Below are 12,988 nucleotides of genomic sequence, written 5' to 3' on the forward strand. Positions count from 1 at the left end.
GTGTGCGCTCGAATTATTTCGAACTGCACAACAGCCTGGGGACCATGGCCAAATCTCCGGTGGATTTGGGAACCAATCACAGAGCGAGGAGGGACGGCAAGACGATGACGTGCTCTTCTATATACGGAAGCTTGTAGTTTATTTACGGATAATAAAAAAAAAGTTTATTTACGGATCCAACGTGACAGCAGCAGACGCGATGGTATTTTTTGATCAAGCTTTAGACCTTGTTCTAAATAATTTAGCTCAAAAGTTTACAGCGGGTGCGTCATACGTCATCTCATACGATGATACGATTGGCCATGGCTACGTGCAGACGCATGAGACTTTTTTTTTTTTTTTTCGTATCGCCCAATAAACGAGTATGGACGATCGTAAACCACACCTCTCCTACGAGAAAATGAATTGGTGGTCCCCAGACTAAATATCACTTGTGATTTTAGTCTGGTGTTAGCCAGGCTAGAAAACCACAGTGTCCAGGACAAGAGGAAGCCTGACCGTTTATGAAGCAAAAGGAACTCCTCTGACTTCCACATGATAAAACCCTCACTGAGTTCCCTTTAACAGAGATATAAAAACTAACAGAAAGTTCCTGCTGTACTTTTGCCACTGCTGTCGCCCACAGAGGAAATGACCATATTAGGATTACAGCGTCATCTCGGTCACAGCCTTTCCTGCTCCACGTGGATACCAAACATGTCAGTATTTGTGAATGAATAAGCGTGGGAAAGACCAGGGAGCCACACATGATGGACGACATTTTACAAACTTTAAAAAAAAAATCAAACCTTTACATTTTGTTACAAAACGTTCCCTAAATGTTCCCAAATTTTCACAATTTGCTATAATTTTCAATATTAAAAAAATAAATAATAATTTCCAAAAAATGTGAAACATTATCCAAACTTTTTCAAAATGTAAATTTTTTCAACATAAAAAAAAAATCAAAATCAAAAATATAACATTTTTCAATTTTTTCCAATTTTTTTTTTTGAGTTTTCAAATTTTTGTTTTCAATTTTTTTTTCAAAATGTAAAAAAAAAATCTTAATTTTCAACACTTTTCAACAACATTTATATATTTCAAAATGAAAAAGTCTACCATTTTTAATTTTTTGGAAATTATCCTTTTTTTTTCCTTCAAAATTTTCAATTTTCCAATTTTTTTTTCTCAATTTTTTTTTTCTCTAAATTGTCAACACTTTTCCAAGCTGTCTCCCACATGGAAATTACCATATTTGGATTACAGCGTCATCTTGGTCACAGCCTTTCCTGCTCCACGTGGATACCAAACGTGTCAGTATTTGTGAATGAATAAGCATGGGAAAGACCAGGGAGACACACATGATGGACGACATTTTACAAACTTTTTCAAAAATTTTCAAACTTTTACATTTTTTTATAAACCGTTCCCTAAATGTTCCCAAATTTTCTACATTTGCTATAATTTTCAATATAAAAAAACTAAATAATAATTTCTATTTTTTTTTTATTTTTTCAACATTTTCAAAAAAAAATAAAAATTAAAAAACATTTTTCAATTTTTTTTTTTTAAGTTTTCATTATTATTTTTTCAATTTTCAATTTTTTTTTTCAAAATGTAAAAAAAATCTTAATTTTCAACACTTTTCAACAACATTTATATATTTCAATAATAACTTTTCCAAGCTGTCGCCCACAATGGAAATGACCATATTTGGATTCCAGCGTCATCTCGGTCACAGCCTTTCCTGCTCCACGTGGATACCAAACGTGTCAGTATTTGTGAATGAATAAGCGCGGGAAAGACCAGGGAGCCACACAGACATGATGGACGACATTTTACAAACTCTTCCAAACTTTTACAGACTTAGGGGGAAAAAAATTCAAAAGGATTTTTTCAAAACTTGCTCAGCTGTTATCAGACTTTCTCAGACTGTAATGACTTCCTGGATGAATCTCCGGCTCAGAGCGACAGACGCAGCTCTTTGTGGTTTTTCCTCAGACTGAAGGAGGACGTGACGATGAACCCGTGTTATCGCACACACAATAAAACCATGTAATCATTTATTAGGCTCATCAAACTGAAGCACAAAGGGAACCGCCTCCACAGCTCCTTATCTAAACAAGGACAGACTTTAGACGTGAGATTCAAACGTCCTGGATCTGGTATCGACTCCAAAATATCAGCTGCAATAATGGATCTGTTTTTATTTATTTACCCAGAGACGGATTCCATTTTGTTTTTGTGAGCGGGTTTTATGTAACTGTGTCTCGGAGCCGAAAGTGATCCTCGTTTCTCCATTTCAGTTTATTAGAAACACTTTTTCACTCACAGCAGAAGAAAGTATCGGGTCTCGGTTGATACTCGGGCCCGACCGATATATCAGCCGGCCGATATATCGGGCCCAGAGTTGGGTGTTTTACAATATGAAAAAATGATCGGCTTACCCTTAACTCCCACCTGAACCGAGCACATTTTCTCCAGCTTTACCCCAATCCAAAAGCTTCTGGAAAAAAGGTGAGAAAATAGCGACAAAACTGAGACGAAAACAATGATGAAAATGTGAAAAAAGTGAGAAAACATGACAAAAAATTTACAAAAAAAATTACAAAAACATTTACAAAAAAATTTACAAAAAAATTTACAAAAATTGACAAAAAATTGACTAACAATTGAGAAAAAATTGACGAAAAAATGGACAAAAAATGGACAAAAAATGACAAAAATGGACAAAAAATTTACAAAAAATTTACAAAAAAAGCGAGAAAAATTTGACGAAAAATTTAGAAAAAATGGACGAAAAAGTGACAAAAAATGGACGAAAAAGTGATACGAATTTGACAAAAATTTGACAAAAGAGTGAGAAAAATTTGACGAAAAAAAGGACGAAAAATGGACAAAAATGGACAAAAAATTGACAAAAAAAGAGAAAAAATGGACGAAAAAGTGACAAAAAATGGACGAAAAAGTGATAAGAATTTGACAAAAAAAATGCGAATAATTTGACGAAAAAGTGACAAAAAACTCACGAAAATTTGACAAAAATGAGACGACTGCCCAACAAAAAAAGTGAAGAAAAAAAATCTGATGACGTGAGGAAAAAGATCAATTTAGTTTTGTAGGTCTTTCAAATGAGGCGTTACACTGGCCTACAGGATTTGGGTAAAGCTGAACTGGAGAAAATGCTCTCGGTTCAGGCGGGAGTTAAGAGGTTAAAACGACCCTTAGGGGGCAGAATCGGTCAAGTTTGTTTAATGTGTCACGTGGTCCAGCCTTACAGAGATATTAACCAGAAACCAAGACCTGCATTGTGGGGAACATTTATTTGTGTAGGAACATTTACAAAAAAATGTACAAAAAAATGACAAAAACGGACAAAAAATTGACAAAAAAGTGAGAAAAATTTGACGAAAAAGTGACAAAAAATGGACGAAAAAGTGATAAGAATTTGACAAAAATTTGACGAAAAAATGGACGAAAAAATGGACGGAAAAGTGATAAGAATTTGACAAAAGATTGACGAAAAAGTGAGAAAAAATGGGCAAAAAATTTACAAAAAAATGACAAAAATTTGACAAAAAAAGTGAGAAAAATTTGACGAAAAATTGAGGAAAAAATGGACGAAAAAGTGACAAAAAATGGACGAAAAAGTGATAAGAATTTGACTAAAAATGCGAATAATTTGACGAAAAACTGACAAAAAAGTCACGAAAATTTGACAAAAATGAGACGACCGCCCAACAAAAAAAGTTGGAAAGAAAATCTGATGATGTGAGGAAAAAGATCAATTTAGTTCTGTAGGTCTTAGCTTTCAAATGAGGCGTTACACTGGCCTACAGGATTTGGGTAAAGCTGAACTGGAGAAAATGCTCTCGGTTCAGGCGGGAGTTAAGAGGTTAAAACGACCCTCAGGGGGCAAAATCGGTCACAACAAGTGTGTTTAATGTGTCACGTAGTCCAGCCTTACAGAGACCAGAAACCAAGACCTGCATGTGGGGAAAAATCAGGAACATTTACAAAAAATCCGGGGAAAAACATTAAAAATTTGTGGCGAAAAATGTGAAAAAAAAAAGAAAAATTGAGAGAAAAAAATAGAACAAATGCAGTAAAAAGTAAATAAATAAAACAATGAAACATTTCTGAAAAAAAATAATAGAACAATTTAAAAAAAAGTGAAAATGGAAACCTGTTGTGACGACATGTGAACATCTTCTTGGTAAACTTGTGCAGGGAGTGTCGTGATTTCCCTGATTCAGCTTCATTTCAGCCGTGTTTAGTGTCTCTAAAGTGTAAAAGTGACTGACGCGAGTCTGTGGCGTCTGTTTCAGGTCCGGGTGACGCAGGAGCTGAAGCAGGCGCACGGCGAGCAGATCAACCGGCTGCAGCTCAAGCACCAGAGCGAGTGTGAGCTGCTGGAGGACCTCAGGTGGGACACACGCCCCCAACACGCCTCTATATCAGGGGGGGGGGGGGGGACTAGTCAGAGAATGTTCAACCGTGATCCCGTGAAGAGCCACAAAGGCACCGACCAGTAGCCAGATCCCGGGGCTTTAGTTTATTGTGATTAAATAGAATGTGACAGTTTTATTTAGTCACAGTAAACTCTAACTTTATGCCTTTTGCTGTTTTTGTTCAGTAACTGTGTTAGATTTAATGGTTTTACTCCTCACCAAGATTGAAATACATGTATATGAACTGAAATGTTGCGTTTCCTGCTCTGACTGAGCAGAATTAGATGTTTTATTATTTTTTTAATGCTGGGGTGTGTTTGTATGTGGGGCCCTGCCCACTGAGCCCCCTCCTCTGACCCGCCCCTGGCCTGTGGCTCAGTGCAGCTCAGTCCTGACTGGACTGTGCAGAGAGAAGGCACTCTCGGCTGCACAAAGTTCATAAACTTAAACCAGGAGCCTCTGGACGACTGAGAGTCTGTTTTAAGTTGTATTTGTTACAGTTTCAGTCACATGTGGAAGAAAAGTCATGACTTTGCGTATTTCCGCGATACAATGTCGCGCTTCGTATCATAGCTTCAAAAGAGCTCCACTTTTTTCCATTTCCTAATTTAGATCTTTTTCTGTGAATATGAGGCCGAATTACATCAGATAAAGAGCAGCTGATCAGAAACCTGAAGAGCAGAAGCTGATCCCAGAGCCACGATCTGCCTGCCTGTTGTTTAACTCACTGGTTCTCAACCTGGGGGTCGGGAACCCCAAGGGGGTCGCTAGATCATTTAGATAAAATAGCCATATTTTCATTAGCAAATAATCAGATATTTTGTTGTAGCAGGTGTGTGCTATTTTACCAGAGTGACATTATTTGTTTGTAGTTTGATGAATTTCATTTTAGCCTTTTCTTTTCTTTTTTTTTTACCCCTTAACTCCCACCTGAACCGAGCACATTTTCTCCAGTTTGGCTCAGTGTTAATTTTGACAACATATTCTAATTTAGTTTTAGTTTTAGTCTTTTGACTAAAATGTAATTTAATTTTAGTGGAGATTTAGTCAAAAAAATCTTTACAATTTTAGTCTAGTTTTAGTCGACTAAAATTGCAGGTCAATTTAGTCGACTAAATTTAAGACTAGTTTAGTGGACTTTGCATTGATAATCTTCATTCTAATCATATTTAATGTTGTTCCTCTGCTTCATGTTTCTGCTCCACATGAACAAAGCTCAGAGCTGATCCTTTAAACATGATCTGAGGCTCTTTCAGACGCTCAATACAAGTTTGGATGATTTTAGTCTCTCCTTTTCATTTTTATTTAGTCTGATTTTAGTCGACTCAAATATCTGGACATTTTAGTCACAGTTTTAGTCTCATGAGAAACTTTTTATTTAGTTTTAGTCCAATTTTAGTCACAAAAATATCACTTTGACTAAAATTAAGACTAAATATTTTAGTCGACGAAATGAACACTGGTTTGGCTTTACCCCAATCCAAAAGCTTCTGGGAAAAAGCAACAAAACTGAGTCGAAAACAATGATGGAAATGTGACAAAAAAGTGACGAAAAAATTACAAAAATGTGACAAAAAATGACAAAAAGATACAAAAATGAGTTGAATACCCAACAAAAAAATGGTGTAAAAAATGTGATGACGTGAGGAAGGCGGGAGTTAAGAGGTTAAGATTATGTCGGCTACTACTTCTATTCCTCACGGTGTGACCCGAGCGAGGGTCACGAATCCCTTTTACTGTTAAAATGGGGGTTGCGGCGCCAAAAGGTTGAGAACCACTGGTTTAACTACATCCCACTGTGAGTGAAGCTGCTCCTTTTACGCCGAGAGACACAGACTCTCATTCATGTAGAGATGAAAACTGGGTCTGCAGGACTAAAGTGGGATTTTTGGTCAAAGCCTGTTACAGTTTATGGGGAATATTTACCAAGGAAATGTCTTATTAGATCATCTTACTACATCTTATCAGAGGATGAGATATAAGATATAAAAGTCGCACTTTAACATCAGGCTCATTCTGATCTGAGTCACATCTGCAAAGGCCTGGACATTCATAAGGATTTAGAACCAGGCTCTGACAGAAACAGCTGAAAACACCTGGATCGTTCGTAATTGGTGACGTTTGACGGCCTTAAAGGGAGGAGGACATGGCTGGAGCATGAAGGGGAGGAAAATACTGAAGTTAAACATTTTCAAACTCCGTATAGTCCCTTTAAATTCAGCTTCAGGTGATTTTTCCCACAGTTCTCAGTTTTCTCCTCAACGTCTTCGCTTTAATGTCAGAATAAAAAAGCTATGGATGCTCCGATATCCGATACTGGTGTCAGATATCGGAGCTGACGCTGAAAAAAGTACGATATTGAGTATTGCCGGGTTTCAGGTTGATGTGATGATGTCACAGGACCCAATGGGGGCGGAGCCAGTTTTTCCTATTAACTGCATTACACTTTCACAAGTCGTATCTAAAAAGAAAATGTATGAATTACAAAAGTGATAGTGATCATTAATATCAGTCACTGGGTCCGTGATCTCTCTGTACAATTATTTTACCTCTGTGTAATATTATAGGCCTTTAGAACGCGGTGACGTCACCTGAAACCCAGCGACTGACTCTGTGCATAACTTTAAATCACAACAACGCCGCCCAAAGTGACTTCCTGTTTCAATCCTGCACACCAAAATAAAAGCACCATCTCATTCATTAGTTCAGCTTTCTTTCTGCCGAACTATTAACAGACAAAACACTTAAAATGTGTATATTTAATTATATTCTTGTGAAGTTGGAAGTACCTGCAATGAGACGAGCCGTGTGCTTTTATTTTGGCGTGCTGGATCAAAACAGGAAGTCACTTTTTGGGCGGTGTTGTTATGATTCGAAGTTATGCACAGAGTCAATTGTGGCCACCGCGGAGCAGAGAGGAGTTTACAAGGGAAACTCGCTTCGTAGCCTCACACTGTGGCTGATGCGGGTGCCCTGTGTGACAAAAAAAATGACCAAAAAAAATGTGACAAAAAATGACAAAAAAATTATGAAAAATTGACGAAAAAATGACAAAAAAATGTGACAAAAAAGACAAAAATGTGGTAAAAAATGACAAAAAAATGACAAAAAAAGACAAAAAAATCAGAAAAAAAACCGACAAAAATTCGACACAAATTTGACAAAAAAATGACAAAAAAATGTGACAAAAAAAAAATGTGACAAAAAAATGACAAAAAAGACAAAAATGTGGTAAAAAATGAAAAAAAAAAGACAAATAAATGACAAAAAAAGACAAAAAAAATCGGAAAAAAACCCAACAAAAATGTGACAAAAAATGTGACAAAAAAATGACGAAAAAGACAAAAATGTGGTAAAAATGTGACAAAAAATGACAAAAAAATTATGAAAAATTGACGAAAAGATGACAAAAAAATGTGACAAAAAAGACAAAAATGTGGTAAAAAATGACAAAAAAATGACAAAAAAAGACAAAAAAATCAGAAAAAAACCCGACAAAAATTCGACACAAATTTGACAAAAAAATGTGACAAAAAAATGACAAAAAAGACAAAAATGTGACAAAAAATGTGACAAAAAAATGACGAAAAAATGATGAAAAATTGACAAAAAAATTACAAAAAAATGTGACTAAAAAATGTGACAAAAAAATGACAAAAAAGACAAATATGTGGTAAAAAATGACAAAAAAATGACAAATAAATGACAAAAAATTTGACAAAAAATGACGAAAAAATGATGAAAAATTGACAAAAAATTGACGAAAAAATGACAAAAAAATGTGACAAAAAAATGACAAAAAAGACTAAAATGTGGTAAAGAATGACAAAAAAATGACCAAAAAATGACCAAAAAATGACCAAAAAATGACAAAAAAATGACAAATAAATGACAAAAAAGACAAAAAAATCTGAAAAAAACCCGACAAAAATTGACAAAAAATCGGATTATAATGCTCGGATTCACCCCTGCTTCACCTCTTCACTCCTCTTCTCGCTGTCCTGAGGAAGTGCTGTGTCGGGAAGCAGACAAAGCATGTGGCTAATGACCATAATGTAAACATAGATGTGCTGGTTTCACACTGAATCCTGATCTTTCAACAGTTACACTCAAATCAATAACAAACGTCACATGAGTCTCTGATATGGAAACATAAAAGGCCAGAACATTTGCACTACATTTCCTGCTCATATTTGTGTCAGGAACCTCCAGCAGAAGCTTCACACTGATGTTTTCCCCCCCTCGCTGCTCACGTGGCTCTGCTAAAGGCTTCTGCGGCGCCGCTTCACAGCCCTGAGCTCTGCAGTCCTGACTTGATGAAGATGGAGTTGGCGGTGCACATTTTTAAACTTCCCGTCTGTGGTGAGCCTTCAAACAGCTGCAGCCGAGGTCACAGCCAGCGGCCAGATGTTCCAGCGCCGTGGGAGGCTCGCACAATGGGCCTCAGCGAAGAGAGAGCGAGAGGGAAGAGCCTTGAGCTGCAGACCGGGCTCAGGCCTCGACACGCTCAGGCCTCGATACCTCCTGAAGCCTCCTACAGAGAGACTCACGTCCTAACAAGAGCTCAGGCCTCGACATGTTTAATCTGCTGCTTCAGTCCTGACCAAGAGCCACGCGACTGATGCCTCCTAAAGCCTCCTACAGAGAGACTCATGTCCTAACAAGAGCCACGCGACTGATACCTCCTAAAGCCTCCTACAGAGACTCACGTCCTAACAAGAGCCACGCGACTGATGCCTCCTGAAGCCTCCTACAGAGAGACTCATGTCCTAACAAGAGCCACGCGACTGATGCCTCCTAAAGCCTCCTACAGAGACTCACGTCCTAACAAGAGCCACGCGACTGATGCCTCCTAAAGCCTCCTACAGAGACTCACGTCCTAACAAGAGCCACGCGACTGATACCTCCTAAAGCCTCCTACAGAGACTCACGTCCTAACAAGAGCCACGCGACTGATACCTCCTAAAGCCTCCTACAGAGACTCACGTCCTAACAAGAGCCACGCGACTGATACCTCCTAAAGCCTCCTACAGAGACTCACGTCCTAACAAGAGCCACGCGACTGATGCCTCCTAAAGCCTCCTACAGAGAGACTCACGTCCTAACAAGAGCCACGCGACTGATGCCTCCTAAAGCCTCCTACAGAGACTCACGTCCTAACAAGAGCCACGCGACTGATACCTCCTAAAGCCTCCTACAGAGACTCACGTCCTAACAAGAGCCACGCGACTGATGCCTCCTGAAGCCTCCTACAGAGAGACTCATGTCCTAACAAGAGCCACGCGACTGATGCCTCCTAAAGCCTCCTACAGAGACTCACGTCCCAACAAGAGCCACGCGACTGATGCCTCCTAAAGCCTCCTACAGAGAGACTCACGTCCTAACAAGAGCCACGCGACTGATGCCTCCTAAAGCCTCCTACAGAGACTCACGTCCTAACAAGAGCCACGCGACTGATGCCTCCTAAAGCCAGAGACTCACGTCCTAACAAGAGCCACGCGACTGATGCCTCCTAAAGCCTCCTACAGAGACTCACGTCCTAACAAGAGCCACGCGACTGATGCCTCCTAAAGCCAGAGACTCACGTCCTAACAAGAGCCACGCGACTGATGCCTCCTAAAGCCTCCTACAGAGAGACTCACGTCCTAACAAGAGCCACGCGACTGATGCCTCCTAAAGCCTCCTACAGAGACTCACGTCCTAACAAGAGCCACACGACTGATACCTCCTAAAGCCTCCTACAGAGACTCACGTCCTAACAAGAGCCACACGACTGATGCCTCCTAAAGCCTCCTACAGAGACTCACGTCCTAACAAGAGCCACGCGACTGATGCCTCCTAAAGCCTCCTACAGAGACTCACGTCCTAACAAGAGCCACACGACTGATGCCTCCTAAAGCCTCCTACAGAGACTCACGTCCTAACAAGAGCCACACGACTGATACCTCCTAAAGCCTCCTACAGAGAGACTCACGTCCTAACAAGAGCCACGCGACTGATGCCTCCTAAAGCCTCCTACAGAGACTCACGTCCTAACAAGAGCCACGCGACTGATGCCTCCTAAAGCCTCCTACAGAGAGACTCACGTCCTAACAAGAGCTGAGGCCCCGACACGTTTAATCTGCTGGAAAAAAGGTGTGAAAATAGAGACAAAACTGAGACGAAAAAAATGATGGAAATGTCACAAAAATGTCACAAGAAATTGACAAAAATGTGATGAAAAAGTGACAAATATGTGACAAAAAAATAACAAAAATGTGATAAAAATTTGACAAGAAAATTACAAAAAATGGACCAAAAATGACAAAAAAACGACAAAAAAACGACAAAAAATGACAATAAATGACAAAAAATTGACAAAAATTGACGAAAAAACGACGAAAAAATGACAAAAAAATGTGAAAAAAGTGACAAAAAATTGACTAAAATTGACGAAAAAATGACGAAAAATTTACGAAAAATGACAAAAAATGTGACAAAAATGTGACAAAAAATTGACAAAAAAATGACAAAAATTTGAAAAAAAGTGACAAAATGTGACAAAAAATGACAAAAAATGACAAAAAATTGACAAAAATTGACGAAAAAATGACGAAAAAATGACAAAAAAATGACAAAAAAATGTGAAAAAAAGTGACAAAAAATGTGACAAAAAATGACAAAAAATTACATTGACTGATGCCTCCTAAAGCCTCCTACAGAGACTCACGTCCTAACAAGAGCCACGCGACTGATGCCTCCTAAAGCCTCCTACAGAGACTCACGTCCTAACAAGAGCCACGCGACTGATCCCTCCTAAAGCCTCCTACAGAGACTCACGTCCTAACAAGAGCCACGCGACTGATACCTCCTAAAGCCTCCTACAGAGAGACTCACGTCCTAACAAGAGCCACGCGACTGATGCCTCCTAAAGCCTCCTACAGAGACTCACGTCCTAACAAGAGCCACGCGACTGATGCCTCCTAAAGCCTCCTACAGAGACTCACGTCCTAACAAGAGCCACGCGACTGATACCTCCTAAAGCCTCCTACAGAGAGACTCACGTCCTAACAAGAGCCACGCGACTGATACCTCCTAAAGCCTCCTACAGAGAGACTCACGTCCTAACAAGAGCCACGCGACTGATACCTCCTAAAGCCTCCTACAGAGACTCACGTCCTAACAAGAGCCACGCGACTGATGCCTCCTGAAGCCTCCTACAGAGACTCACGTCCTAACAAGAGCCACGCGACTGATGCCTCCTAAAGCCTCCTACAGAGACTCACGTCCTAACAAGAGCTGAGGCCTCGACACGTTTAATCTGCTGGAAAAAAGGTGTGAAAATAGAGACAAAACTGAGACGAAAAAAATGATGGAAATGTCACAAAAATGTCACAAGAAATTGACAAAAATGTGATGAAAAAGTGACAAATATGTGACAAAAAAATAACAAAAATGTGATAAAAATTTGACAAGAAAATTACAAAAAATGGTCCAAAAATGACAAAAAACGACAAAAAAACGACAAAAAATGACAAAAAATTGACAAAAAAATGTGAAAAAAAGTGACAAAAAATTGACAAAAATTGACGAAAAATTGACGAAAAATGACAAAAATGTGACAAAAAATGACAAAAAATGACCAAAAAATGACCAAAAAATGACCAAAAAATGACCAAAAAATGTGAAAAAAGTGACAAAAAATGTGACAAAAAATGACAAAAAATTGACAAAAAATTGACAAAAAAATGACGAAAAATGACAAAAAATGACAAAAATGTGACCAAAAAAAAGTCAAAAAAATGACATTGACTGATGCCTCCTAAAGCCTCCTACAGAGAGACTCACGTCCTAACAAGAGCCACGCGACTGATGCCTCCTAAAGCCTCCTACAGAGACTCACGTCCTAACAAGAGCCACACGACTGATGCCTCCTAAAGCCTCCTACAGAGACTCACGTCCTAACAAGAGCCACACGACTGATGCCTCCTAAAGCCTCCTACAGAGACTCACGTCCCAACAAGAGCCACACGACTGATGCCTCCTAAAGCCTCCTACAGAGACTCACGTCCTAACAAGAGCCACGCGACTGATGCCTCCTAAAGCCTCCTACAGAGAGACTCACGTCCTAACAAGAGCCACGCGACTGATGCCTCCTAAAGCCTCCTACAGAGAGACTCACGTCCTAACAAGAGCCACACGACTGATGCCTCCTAAAGCCTCCTACAGAGACTCACGTCCCAACAAGAGCCACACGACTGATGCCTCCTAAAGCCTCCTACAGAGACTCACGTCCTAACAAGAGCCACGCGACTGATACCTCCTAAAGCCTCCTACAGAGAGACTCACGTCCTAACAAGAGCCACGCGACTGATACCTCCTAAAGCCTCCTACAGAGAGACTCACGTCCTAACAAGAGCCACGCGACTGATACCTCCTAAAGCCTCCTACAGAGAGACTCACGTCCTAACAAGAGCCACGCGACTGAAGCCTCCTACAGAGACTCACGTCCTAACAAGAGCCACGCGACTGAAGCCTCCTACAGAGACTCACGTCCTAACAAGAGCTGAGGACTC

The 12,988-nt window shown here is 39.5% G+C and overlaps 1 protein-coding gene across 1 annotated transcript in view; it reads left to right on the plus strand.

Moving 5' to 3' along the window:
• Positions 1-12,988, plus strand: part of LOC306969921 (F-BAR and double SH3 domains protein 2-like) — a 55,973-nt gene that overhangs the window by 3,827 nt on the left and 39,158 nt on the right. Inside the window, exon 2 of the mRNA XM_079565710.1 lies at positions 4,311-4,408. Within this exon, the coding sequence (XP_079421836.1) occupies positions 4,311-4,408 (98 nt within the window). The remainder of the gene's footprint in view (positions 1-4,310; positions 4,409-12,988) is intronic.

The sequence above is a fragment of the Gobius niger genome (assembly GCF_951799975.1).
Source record: "Gobius niger genome assembly, chromosome: 11".
In the NCBI taxonomy this organism is placed as follows: Eukaryota; Metazoa; Chordata; class Actinopteri; order Gobiiformes; family Gobiidae; genus Gobius; species Gobius niger.